The 13,409-nt window shown below is 46.3% G+C and overlaps 1 protein-coding gene across 1 annotated transcript in view; it reads left to right on the forward strand.

The window, feature by feature from the left end:
- LOC126105574 (glutamate-gated chloride channel-like) overlaps nt 1-13,409 on the forward strand; it is a 114,301-nt gene that overhangs the window by 71,087 nt on the left and 29,805 nt on the right. The window contains exons 5-6 of the mRNA XM_049912343.1: nt 6,935-7,004; nt 8,973-9,129. Coding sequence (XP_049768300.1) covers nt 6,935-7,004; nt 8,973-9,129 — 227 coding nt within the window. The remainder of the gene's footprint in view (nt 1-6,934; nt 7,005-8,972; nt 9,130-13,409) is intronic.

Here is a 13,409-nt window from a genome sequence, read left to right on the forward strand (position 1 = left end):
ACACTCTCCCACTCCAATCCTGAGGCCCGTGTTTCTGTTACAAATGACGCTAGTGAATCAGCTGTGGGTGCTGTTCTACAACAGCACACCAGCGACTCCATCCAGCCGCTCCGCTTCTTTTCAAAGAAACTAACTAAGAGCCAGCGTAAACGGTCAGGTTGCGACTGCGAAGTTCTCGCGGTTTATGGGGCAATCAAACACTTCCGGAGTGACCTTGAGGGGCGACCTTTCACGATCTACTCGGATCACAAGCCCCTCGTGGATGCGATACGCAACCTGGCTAAGGACCTTCCTCAGAGATGTTTCTGCCATATGGACTATATTTGTCAACTTTCCTCGGACACTTGCTACATCTGCAGCACAGAGAATGTTGTAGCTGACTATCTCATATCTCAGTGCTTGCCACACGCTTGAACTTAGATGACCTCGCCTGACTCCAGACCAAAGACACCGATACACAGTGATTGGTTTCGGACAGTGAGTCATTGCTCGCTATCCAACATCTAGCCCTGAACAGGTCGATGACTCCAGTCCTTTGCAACGTTCCCATGGGCACTCCTCACCCCTTGATACTGTCCACTCTTCAGCACACGATCTTGAATGCTTTACACAACTTGGCCCACCCCAGAATGCAGGCCACAATGAGGCTAGGCACTGAACGCTTTGTCTGACCCGGCATGCTGTACGACTGCCGCATGTGTCCCATGCCAGCGTAATAAAGTCAGCAGACCTGTGCAGCCTCCACTAGGCAAATTCGATATCCCAAGGGGTCAGCTTCAGCATGTCCACATTGACGTGGTTGGCCCACTACCCCCTTCCCCCTTTTCGAGAGGTACAAATATATTTTCTATGATCGACCGCATAACTCGTTGGGTCAACTGTGCGTGCTGTGTGGTGTAGCCAAATTTCACACCACGGCCTATCATCTGCAGGCAAATGCTCTGGTCGAAAGATGGCAGCGAACTCTCAAAGCCGCACCCATGTACCATCGTTGGTTATGGTCCAAGGCCCTGCCTTGGGTCTTACTCAGCATCTGCTCCATCCATAAGGAAGACCTGAATGCATCACTAGTGGAGGAGACTCTATACGGAGAGCTCCTACTCCTTCCAGCACAGTTCGTGGAGGATGCACTGCTGGCTGCCGCCATCGATCTGCCAGCCCTTATGGAACAGGTGTACTTGCACACGTCACTCGCCTGCCCACCCCCCACCCCCCCCCCCCCCCACCGCCTGCCTCGACCTCATTCCCCGCCGCCGGTGTTCGTCCACAAGGGCCATGCATCATGTGAATTCGTGATGCTGCGTGACGACTCCGTGCCAGCGGCTTACGGCCTTGCAGCCACCTTATTCGGGCCCACACCGCGTCTTACGTCACAGAGTGAATACGTTCGGAAGTCATCTAAATGGACGACCTCAAATAGTTTCCGTTAACCCCTTAAAACCGACTTGGTCCCTCTCGGACCCGCTTTCCGACGCTTCTGATCCGCCTGCCGTTACTGCCGCTCCGCCTCCCGAAGCCGCAAACGATTCGAGCGACGTTCCGCCGCCTACGCAGCTGCAGCTGTTCGACGCATAAAGACTCTGGCAGCGCGGTTTCGGATGCGCCAACTTCTTACGCTGGACGCCTTCTTCAATCGCCGCGCTGGCACAATGATTAAGGGCTCGAGTGAGGAAGCATCCCTCAGCCCTCAGCCGTGCTCCGCACTGCACGGGGGGGGGGGGGGGGGGGGCGCCGTCAGCGCCATTACTTTGCACTCTAGCATCTTCGTGTTATCTTTATTCTATACTCTCGGCGTGCAACTTTTGTACTGCCATGTTGTTCTAACTTACTTCAGTCCTAAATAAATGTATAAACGACATGTAAAGTAGTGTGTTATTACCGTCCTACAATACGTGATAACCACAAATCTGTCCTATTCATAATATTGTTGTAATGAACTACAAGTATTTATCGACAGCAATAGTTCTAAAATAGCAGCTATACATGTAACTGAATTACATTTATAACCATTTAACGAAGATTGCATTTGTTCTTTATCGCATTCGGTCGTGAAATAACAATAAAAATCGTCCCTCTGATAGGCGACATTGTTGTCTGGTACTGGAACGTCGCCAGAAAAAGATTCTTAAGATCCAGGAGTTGTGTATATTAAATTACAGATGTTCCAAGACCCAATTTTGTAGCTTACCTGGACCACATTGGAAGAAAACGAGTATTTGGGACACGCACATAATAAACTTAACATTACCAACAACTGCGGAATAAAAGGGGGCTGAGAGAGAGATAACGGGATGAACCGATAAGAGAATAGCACCATGTGGCTGGTATTTCAGCTTGAAAATATTCGATTTGTCATACGATTACATCAATGGAATTTTATGGATTTTTATTCCAGATCGTGTGATTGGGCCGCACTAACACTTGCTTGCGGGCTGCGGCTTGGACACCCCTGGTCCAGAGTGTCGGCTCATTACAGCTACATATTCTGCTCTATGACAAAAATAATTTTACAAACAATGAGCGATGCCCTGCATGTGTCTCCCTCTAATCTGCTTGTTCTGGCGACCATATGCGACGATCACAGGAAGATCTACAGGCTTTCTGGTAGTGAATGAATATAGGCACGATGTGTTTAAATGTTCTTCTCAAACAATATTGGCCTTCTAGCTGAAGTTTGTGAACACGTTAGGTTAATCATCCGATCTCAAACGAAGACCTGTGGTGTTAAAAAATAAAAAAAAGAAAGGCATTATGAAGATCACGACTCTTTCATGCAGACTGGAACAGCATCATTAAACAGTATTGGACTCGAGACACGTGTGTAAGGCTTCATGCAGGTGATATGAATGCTACTTGAATTGCCATAGCAGTGAGCATTTGCAGTCATGGACACTGATGTGCCAAAACGTTATGATCACTGCCCCTCCCACACTCCCACGAGACTGAACACCGTCTGATGGCGTTGGGATCACCTAACACAGTAAGAAATTACGAAGGGTGTTCAATGAGTAATGCAAGAAATCTTTTTTTACTCTGCCGGGCCGGCCGCGGTGGTCTCGCGGTTCTAGGCGCGCAGTCCGGAACCGCGGGACTGCTACGGTCGCAGGTTCGAATCCTGCCTCGGGCATGGGTGTGTGTGATGTCCTTAGGTTAGTTAGGTTTAAGTAGTTCTAAGTTCTAGGGGACTGATGACCACAGCAGTTAAGTCCCATAGTGCTCAGAGCCATTTGAACCATTTTTTTTTTTTTTACTCTGCCGATTTTGATCGACAAAATGCAGAATTTGTTGTGGTACATCGTGGAATATCTCCATTTTAGCCCCTATAGTTTCATGAAGCCCGGTAAGTGGCAGCGCTTTACGTAGCCTTCTAATTGGCGTCTATAACGCGTTCCAAGCAGAGAGCTGTCACTGAATTTCTTTTGGCAGGTTACCAGAGCATCGCAGACATTCATAGGCGCTTGGAGAATACCTACTGAGACCTAGCTGTGAAAAAAAGCATGGTGAGTCGTTGGGCGAGGCGTCCGCCATCAGCGCAACTAAGCCGTGCCAACCTGACTCCCGCGTGCCGGCCAAAATGGCCAAATGGCTCTGAGCACTACGGGACTTAACATCTGAGGTTATCAGTCCCCTACACTTAGAGCTACTTAAACCTAACTAACCTAAGAACATCACACACACCCATGCCCGAGGCAGGATTCAAACCTGCGACCGTAGCAGCAGTGCGGTTCCGGAGTGAAGCGTGCCGGCCAGCCGCACACAACTGTAACTTGACATCTGCAGTGTCGGAAAGTGAGGACACTCTCATTCGACGTTATCGACAGATCACAATCAAACACCTCGCTGAACAACTGGACGACTGTGTTGGTAGTGCTGACACAATCGTCCACCAGTTGGGGTACTCAAAGGTGTGTGCCCACTGTGTTCCTCATCGCCTAACAGAAGACCATAAAGACCAACGAAGAACCCTCTGTGAGGAATCGCTCGAGTGTTACGTGGATAATCGAGACAATGTTTTGTCGAACGTCGTCACAGGCGACGAAACATGGGTTCATTACTTCTAATCAATGGAGTAGAGAAACATTACCTTTCCTCCAAAGAAAAAGTTCAAAACTGGAACCTCTGCCGGTGAAGTCATGGTGACGGTATTTTGCGAATCTGAAGGGTATCTTCTGTTTAATATTGTCCTCCATGTTGCAACTATCACTTCTGAAGGGTATTTTGGTGCCATCAGGAAACCGAAGAAACCACTTATCGCCACTAAAACGCAAACAAATTCTCCTTCTCCATGACAACGCAAGGCCTCACACAAGTTTGCGCACCCGATAGTAGCTCATTAAACTTCGTTAGACTGTTCTTTCTCATACGCCCTACAGCCCAGATCCCTATTATTCCATCTCTTTGGCCCAATAAAGGATGTAATCTGTGGGTAGCAGTATGTGGATGATGGGGAGGTTATTGATGAAGGAAGACGTTGGCTTCGATATCTACCGGTAGAGTGGTACCATGCGGGAATATAGGCCCTAACAGTAAGGTGGTGTTAAGGCCATGGCACTGAACGGAATCCATGTTGAAAAACAGGATTTTGTAGCCGAAAGAGCTGGGAGTAATAAGGTGTACTGGAATCCTGAATAAAACCAATCTGCATTCAGAAGAAAAATGTGCTGCATTGCTTATTGAAAGCCGCTCGTGTATAAGCGGAGGAGTCGCAATTGAGGAATTCTAGTGACGATATGGGCTGTAAACGGGGTAAGTTGCTGTCATAAGCGACTGTTATGGCTCGGCGCCTGGGAACGGACACCCCGTATGGGGACTGGTGGAAGGGCATCCATGCCTCATCACGGGACGTAGAGCTCGAAGGTTTGACCGCTTTGTAAATCAGAACAGTCGTCGATTTTTGGTAGGTCTGACGACAGCGTGCAATGCTGGTGCGAACAGAAGTGTTCCGGGCAGTACATTCAGTGCACATTATTGAACATGTGGCTACACTGCAGACGACCCGTCCGTGTTACTCTGTTGATCCAGAGAAACCGTCAATGATGAGTGCAGCAGGAATGAGGTCTTCGAGATTGGATATTGGACCATTGCAGAGGTGTCGCCTAGTCGGATGATTCACGTTTGTTATGCCAGGTCGGTGGTCGTGTTCAGATACGCCGTCACCATGGCGAACGGCTGCTTTAAACATGCACCGTGACCCGGACAAAGGCTGCTGGGAGCAGTGTCGTGCTATGGGCGAGGTTCACCTCCGCTTCCATGGGACATGCGGTAGTAATCGACGGCTCCATGAGTGCCGCGCATTGCGTGAACATTATTGCTGACCACCTGCATCCTTTCATGCTTGATGTCTTCCCCGACAGCGATGAGATGTTGCAGCAGATCACTTGACCGTGTCACAAGGCCAGAATCGTGCTACTGTGGTTGGAGTAGTATGACAGATATACCTGGGACGCAATCGTGTGCGAGCTCCACGCCCACAAACCAGCGGCTTGTAATTCACGGAAGTTGGGCGACATGTAAATAGACATCTGGTGCCACATATGTCTAGAAACTTAACAAGGTCATTTCGTATCTATGTCCGCTGAATCGCTTCTATATTGCGTTACAAAGCTGGACCAACACGCTTTCCAGAGGATGGCGAAATGCTTTGGTACTGGGTAGCAAATTTGAGGACAGTTTCTCTCTCCACAATAACGAATTCGGGTTCATTACACACATGTTTAGTCTTTATCAAAAACCAGGTGTTTATCACACTTCAATATCCCGAGGAGGCAGCATCCGTGTGCAGGGCAGTGAACCTCTAAGGAAAAGTATAGACTTCTTGATCTCAAATGGAATGATCAGATTACACAAGTACCGGGCAAGGCGAACTCTAGATTGCGGTTTATTGGTAGACTCCTGAAGCGATGCAGTCCTCCAGAAAAGGAAATTGCTTACAATACGTTAGTTCGTCCGGTCTTAGAGTATTGTTCGTCTGTATAGGACCCTTAACAGTTGGGTCTGATTCAAGAGATTGAGAAGGTCCAAAGAAGAGCGGCAAGGTTCGGGACTGGTACATCTAGCCATCGTGAGAGCGTTACAGATGTCTTAGAAAGTTTGAAGTGGGATACATTTGCAGATAGACGACGCGCTAAACGGCAGGGGCTGCTCACTAAATTTCGAAATCCGATCTTCGGCGAGGATGCAGAGCATATGTTATTACCACTAACTTTCAAATCGCCCAATGATCACCATTCAAAGATAATGGAAATTAGAGCTCGTACTGAGGCGTTCAGACAGTCGTTTTTCCCTCGCGCGATCCGCGAGTGGAACAGAGGGGAGGAAATATGACGTTGGCGGGAATTGTGCCCTCCGCCACACACCGCTTGGCGGCTATCGTAGTATATATGTAAATGTAGATGTTCTTCAGATGTCGTGTAAACAATCCAGCCCTGTCAGATATAGATACTTATATTGTATGGCTGCAACGCGATGCACCTTGAAACAGTCATTGCGGTCTGGGCCGAGTAGAAGCTGTCCAATAAAAGTGATTTGCCCTGGAGGCCTAGCATTGGCGGCTGTGAACGTTGGTCCAAAACCCTATGACTCTTTAGCGCAGATGCACACCGGGCTCTAACTCGTACGGGAATCGGGGCAATGCCGCGAGTAGTTAGGCTAATGGGCAAGAAGCACTACATCATTAGTGTGTGCGCAAGTTGAGAATTTGAGTCCGTGCCTGCCGAGAGTGAGCAGTCACGTAATAATTTGTCGAACATTGTAGAGAAAAAATTTTAATTATATAGCCAGTGGTCAGTTCAACTGCTTGTAAGCAAGACACCCTGGTTCGAATACTGATCCGGCACAAATTTTAAACCTTCCCCATTGATTTAAATCAGTGCCCACTAGCAGCCAATGTCTGTTATTCTTGTGTGTGTGTGTGTGTTTTTTTTTTATGTTGCAGGACTTCACTGCGCAGCTGACGGTGGTTCTGACGTGGCACGACCCACGCCTCAGGTACGACGACATGGACAGTAAGTGTACTCTCTGGTTTCGTCCCCGATTCCTCCATGTACGCTCCCTCGTAAATGTTACAAATACAGGCCTGTCTACGAACTGCTAAGGTTCCTTAGTAAGGATATTGTTTACTATTCGTGGAGAGCAGATTCTTAAGCTTCCTTAGTTTAACTTCCTTTTCCTAAAAAAATGACAGTTGGTAGAGGATCTCTTAAATGTCTGTCTTTCGCTTGTACATTGGCAAGGTATCGGAGTAACTTTATGTAATGAATAATAAGTACTGAACAAATAAATGGATGAATTATTGTCGCTGCTCGGGATGAACTTGACACAGCTCGTAAGTGGCACCAGCATTATTGAAGAAGATTCCCACCATAACATAGGTTGTAGTAAGATCTGTAATGGGACCTAATAATACCTGCCACGGACGCGAGTGCGATGAGTCGTGACGTAATATACCACAAAGGTCGGGAAAATTTTCTTCGTGATGAAATTATTCCCATTCATTACTCGCTACCCCATTGTTTCAGATAAAAAACTGCTTTATATTTGTTATTAGTTTTTTGGTTCCTCATTATTCATTAATTGCTAACCTTGCTGATGTTACTAAAATTCTCTGTTTCGCTATTTCAGTTTACAATGCTTGAGAAAATAAATATTCTGTGGTATTTTTTAAGTACTGACGAAACGTTGTTTGCTGAGAAATAAAAAGAATACTTTCCTGGTAATGTATGGCGCTTCTCCTGTTTTAATCATTTTCTCTGAAGTCAGCTTGCAAAGAAATTTGTCATAAAGCACTGAGAACAATAGGTTTATGTTGTAACACTGCAACTACGTAATATCGTTCCAATAGCTTTGCTTTCATATTTTCTTTTGTTATTATATTGTAATTTAACGTGTGAGTGTGAATTCCTACAAACTCTTTAGGAACACTGATATTTACACATTTATTGCGATCTGTGAATGACTGATGCTTGCACAGACGCGACGCCAACCGAACACGTGAGTTTATTTGATTAGCATTCTATTAAGAGGATTTCATCTACACGTAACCGAGTAGTTCATCGTAAATTCAAAATAGATATAACTTCTTTAGGTATCCTAAAAAGAAGTGTTTTTCACTGTTTATCATTTCCGCTAATAAACAGGAACTTGTTAAAAGGAAAAAACCTTTATTATTGTTTAAAACCCTGTAAAAACTCACTCAGTCATTTTCATTGTATATTCTTATGACTACACCACATCTATGGCATGTTTAAATTACAGCTGTATGTTTAAGTGTGATACAGAAAACTGATAATACACTTAGAAGCTTCTTTCAAATGAAATACTGAAGTATATAGCCCTATTAGAAAAACAAACAAAGTCGGTGTGCAATCCGGTGGCAAAACACGATGAAAATTACTTACAAACGTCAGTATATTCACCATATCGTCCGCTATAACTTGGCGAAACCACATCTCGATACATTAATTCGTTCTAGATTTACAGTGAGGTGACAAAAGTCACGGGATAACGACATGTACACATACACTATGTGTACACATAGCCGTAGTATCGCTTACACGGTTTCCGAGGTGATTTGGGTCGCACGACGGGAATTACATCAACATCTACATCTACCTGATTACTCAGCTATTCACAATAAAGTGCCTGGCAGAGGGTTCAATGAACCACCTTCAAGCTGTCTCTCTACTGTTTCGCTCTCGAACGGCACGCGCGAAAAACGAGCACTTAAATTTTTCTGTGGGAGCCCTGATTTCTCTTATTTTATCATGATGATCATTTCTCCCTATGTAGGTGCCGCCAACAGAATGTTTTCATGTGTGTGTGTGTGTGTGTGTGTGTGTGTGTGTGTGTGTGTGTGTGCATGTCTGCAATCTTTTCTTCAACTGACACGTTCCGTATAACGACGTTTATGGTGAATATGGCGCACAGAACATGGGGGTAACTTGGTAACTAACAAGGCGTGCGCTGTGCCGCAGCGGGACGCCGGCGGTTCGTGACGCTGACGGAGGTGAGCCGCGCCTGGCAGCCGGACGTGTTCTTCAGCGAGGAGAAGCAGGGCCACGTGCACGACATCGTCACGCCCAACGTCTACATGCGCATCTCGCCCGACGGCCTGGTGCGCTTCAGTGTCAGGTCAGCGCTCACTGCGTTCTCATATCTTGTGCAGTCTGTAGAAGCGAATAATACAAATAAAACAATTTTCTGCATCAGTCACTTCTTTATTTTGCCACTACGCATTTCGATGGTTCACACCATCATCTTCAGGTGACGATGTAAATATAATGTACTGAGGAGAACACATGAAACAGGCAGCAATATGCACACTTTTTAAGGCTCTGCCACTCCTCAAAAGACGCAACATAACTTTCACTGCCCTTGGTCTGGTATCAAGCTGCGACAGTGATATTTGGTGTTGGTGTTGGTCCTTCTCTACAGGGTGTTACAAAAAGGTACGGCCAAACTTTCAGGAAACATTCCTCACACACAAATAAAGAAAAGATGTTATGTGGACATGTGTCCGGAAACAATTTCCATGTTAGAGCTCATTTTAGTTTCGTCAGTACGTACTGTACTTCCTCGATTCACCGCCATGATTTCATACGGGATACTCTACCTTACATGTACGACACAACATGTGGTTCATGCACGATGGAGCTCCTGCACAATTCAGTCGAAGTGTTCGTACGCTTCTCAACAACAGATTCGGTGACCGATGGATTGGTAGAGGCGGACCAATTCCATGGCCTCCACGCTCTCCTGACCTCAACCCTCTTGACTTTCATTTATGGGGGCATTTGAAAGCTCTTGTCTACGCAACCCCGGTACCAAATGTAGAGACTCTTCGTGCTCTTATTGTGGACGGCTGTGATACAATACGCCATTCTCCAGGGCTGCATCGGCGCATCAGGGATTCCACGCGACGGAGGGTGGATGCATGTATCCTCGCTAACGGAGGACATTTTGAATATTTCCTGTAACAAAGTGTTTGAAGTCACGCTGGTACGTTCTGTTGCTGTGTGTTTCCGTTCCATGATTAGCGTGATTTGAAGAGAAGTAATAAAATGAGCTCTAACATGGAAAGTAAGCGTTTCCGGACACATGTCCACATAACACATTTTCTTTATTTGTGTGTGAGGAATGTTTCCTGAAAGTTTGGCCGTACCTTTTTGTAACACCCTGTATACGCTCACGCCTCACTGCAATATATTTTTCGCAACGATTGTTGAACTGACGGAGACTTGCGTTGTAGCGGTGTTTGTTTTCGCTGTTCACGAAACGTATCGCTTCCGAAGTCATCTTGCTATCATTTTGAAATGCCTGCTTCGCAATGGTTTCTCCATCCGCCGAAAGAGGAAGAAGTCACTGGGTGCCATATCAGGAGAATAAGGTGATGAGATAAAATTTGATAGCCCAAAACAGCAACATATATGACTGTGGCTTGTGCAGACTGAGCTGGGGATTTGTCACGGAGCAAAAGCTGCCCCTCAGTCCGTCTTCCCACGGGTGTGACGTCACAGCATGTAATTCTACGGTCAATTACATGGCACGAAATAAAGAATCAGGCATGTCTGTTTTTGCCTCGTGGAAAGGAGTGTGACCAGTGAGATACGACGTCGTTTCGCGCCACAAGCAGAACATAGGGGCCGCTAGATTGTATGGTGTTAAACATCGTATTTGGTGCTTCATTGGTTCATGGGCGTAGCGTCGGTTAATGTAGTGAAAGCTGTACAGTATTTCAACTAAACAGTTGCTCGACGTCTGTAGGTAAATATGACGTGTTGCGGTGGTGGCTGATCAGTACATGCGCTGGCTGACTAGGAAAGCGCAGGCGCCAAGAGGCGAACAATAGAGCATGGCGACATCCAGTGCCCCTGCTGGAGAAACTGGCCACCGCATGAGCGACACGGGAAAAGCACGACCGCGAATCGCTGCGTAGCGCGCGAGCGGGCAGTGTGTTAGCATTCAATTTAACTGTCCGCATTACGATTCTCCATCTGTGTTGCCTCGTATTCGTTTGCGTGCGACCGACGATGCATTAGTGCCGCCAATGCCGGTTTCCATGCCTTGCTGAGTTGAAATCCGGCGTCTCTATTAATCAGGTCGTTACTTACACGTATTTCGACCACTTCTTTAATGATGGAGTCCCAGTACATAGAGCGGACGAGAGGATCTTTGTCTCTCAGTAATTCATACCATGTCCCATGTCAAGACAGTGTTGAGCAACAGTAGACTTTTCTCGCTGATCCCGTCTGGTGTGACGTGTATGTCGAGCGCATCTATCTTCAAAAGTGCTACACATCTGGCCAGTGTTTGCGTTCCCTTAGTGGCACGGCATTTTATAACCCCTAGTTTCCATGGGCTTAGGTTGTCTTTAACAGAACCCAACATCGTTTGCACTCGCGCTGGAGGATGGAAGACATTTTATTTGATGTTTCTTGAACAGTCTGCCTATCTTAAAGGACAACCTAGATACGTAGGGTAGACAAATCATTCTTGTGGAGTTCTCCGTTTCCTCCGGCTGTTTTTGATGTTTAGCGCATACTGGTTGAAATGTATTACAAATCCTATATATCAGAGTACCAGTTTTATACAAACACAGAGCGAAGATAGCTAAACTCTGCTTTTAAACTCCCTGCAGCTAACTGTGAGAAAACTCTAGTCCAATGAACGAGAGTCCGTAATAGCCACTGCGTTAGGATGGGTGGTGGCAGCTCGTAGCTCGTAGATATGGGTCAGTGTGAGTTGGTTTACGGAACATACTGTGACCCAAGGAACCGTCTTCTTTTTTGCCGACCGAGACATCTAAGAACGGGAGATCTGCATTTTTCTCTGCTTCCACTGTGAAGCAAATGGTCGGGTGGAGGGAGCAAGAAGTTTAGAAATTCAGGAAGCGTTCTAACGTTTCCTTTGACGGCAAGAGACAGTGAGGTGTTGGGTTGCACGACTCAAATGTCTCTTCCAGGTGACTTCTACGTTGTTCGTGCAGCCGATCCTCTTCTTTGGCTCATCATCTACGTCGCTCTCGCCGTTTAATTCTTCTCCGCAGACTGTATCAGGTTAAAGGGGAATAATGTTAACAAACTCTCTATTCTTGAAATAAATCATGTACTCGTAGAATCTTGTCACTCCAACAACAATACATTTTCAGCTCTCTTCCCAAAGTAACAATTATTCTGTACAAGCTCCAGCAAGCCAACTGGTTCCAAGATAAACGTCAGAATCGACTAAACACTCATACAATTACACACGTTTCTGCCTCATGCAGAGCCAAGACATGAAGTAAGTGTCTCTATACAATACACGCTTCATCTGTCTCTGTAACAATCCTCATGACACCACAAACCACGGAACATTATACTAACACTCTTTGACTCTTTGATATAAATTCCAAGGTGCTGCTGGTAACCACTTGTCGGGGCCGCTCGTCTGACGCATCTCCTGGCTTCTCGTGACAGCTGTCCTTCCTGCGCACACAGATATGTGTGGCGCAGCAAAAAGGCTCTCTCACTCTCGTCATTAAGGTATCGGGTGTTCGAGACGGTGCAGAGCCAAGTGTTTCTAGAATTTATCCCGAAATTCTCGAAGCACTATAGCGTTGATGTCCCATGTGACCATAGTACAACAGTCTCGTCCACATCTCCAGAGACATTTAGGTTTCAATACCGTCGACTAAAGAGCTTTTTTTTGTTGTTCCCTAAAAGCTTAGCTGCTATGGAGCTCACACACTGCACGCGTGCGCGCTGGGCCGCGATTTGCGTTCGCGCTTTTCCCAAGTACCGCATGCGAAGACGATGGCCCGTTTCTCCGGTAAGGGGCACTGGATGTTGCCGTGTTCTATGATTCGTCTACGATGGCGCTATAGCCCCACCCCTCGGTGCCTGCGCTTTTCTAGCGAGCCAGCGCTTATATTGGTGAGCCTTTGGACCAACACGGCAGTAACAGACTGAAAATGAAGAGCAGCTGTGTCGTTGAAATATTGTGCAGCCTCCACGTTATCCGGCGCGAAACCCGTAAACTTCTCATACAGCATGCGGTATGAATATAAGGTGTTTCAGGGCACCGGCACATTGACGATAACTTGAAAATGCGTTTTTCTAGTTATGATTTGTTATAATAAAATGACAGGAAACAACATATCGGTAGGTGAATTCTTCCGCAGTTCATGCCTTTAGTGTTATTACTCGTGTTCCACGAAAGTATACAGTATCAACCGTTTCAAAACGGCGTCTTCTTAATACAATTTGCATATTAAATATCAAGTAATGACTTCTGTAGGTACAGCCCTTAGACAGTGTATGTCATGCACTGACACTTAGCTGGTGTGTCAGAGCCGTAGCGTAACTGATAGCGTTGTGAATTGTGAAGAGAAAGATAGTAGGTTTGGGATTACCTCCTTCCAATTTTTTTTTTCG

The sequence above is a fragment of the Schistocerca cancellata genome, chromosome 1, assembly GCF_023864275.1.
Source record: "Schistocerca cancellata isolate TAMUIC-IGC-003103 chromosome 1, iqSchCanc2.1, whole genome shotgun sequence".
In the NCBI taxonomy this organism is placed as follows: Eukaryota; Metazoa; Arthropoda; class Insecta; order Orthoptera; family Acrididae; genus Schistocerca; species Schistocerca cancellata.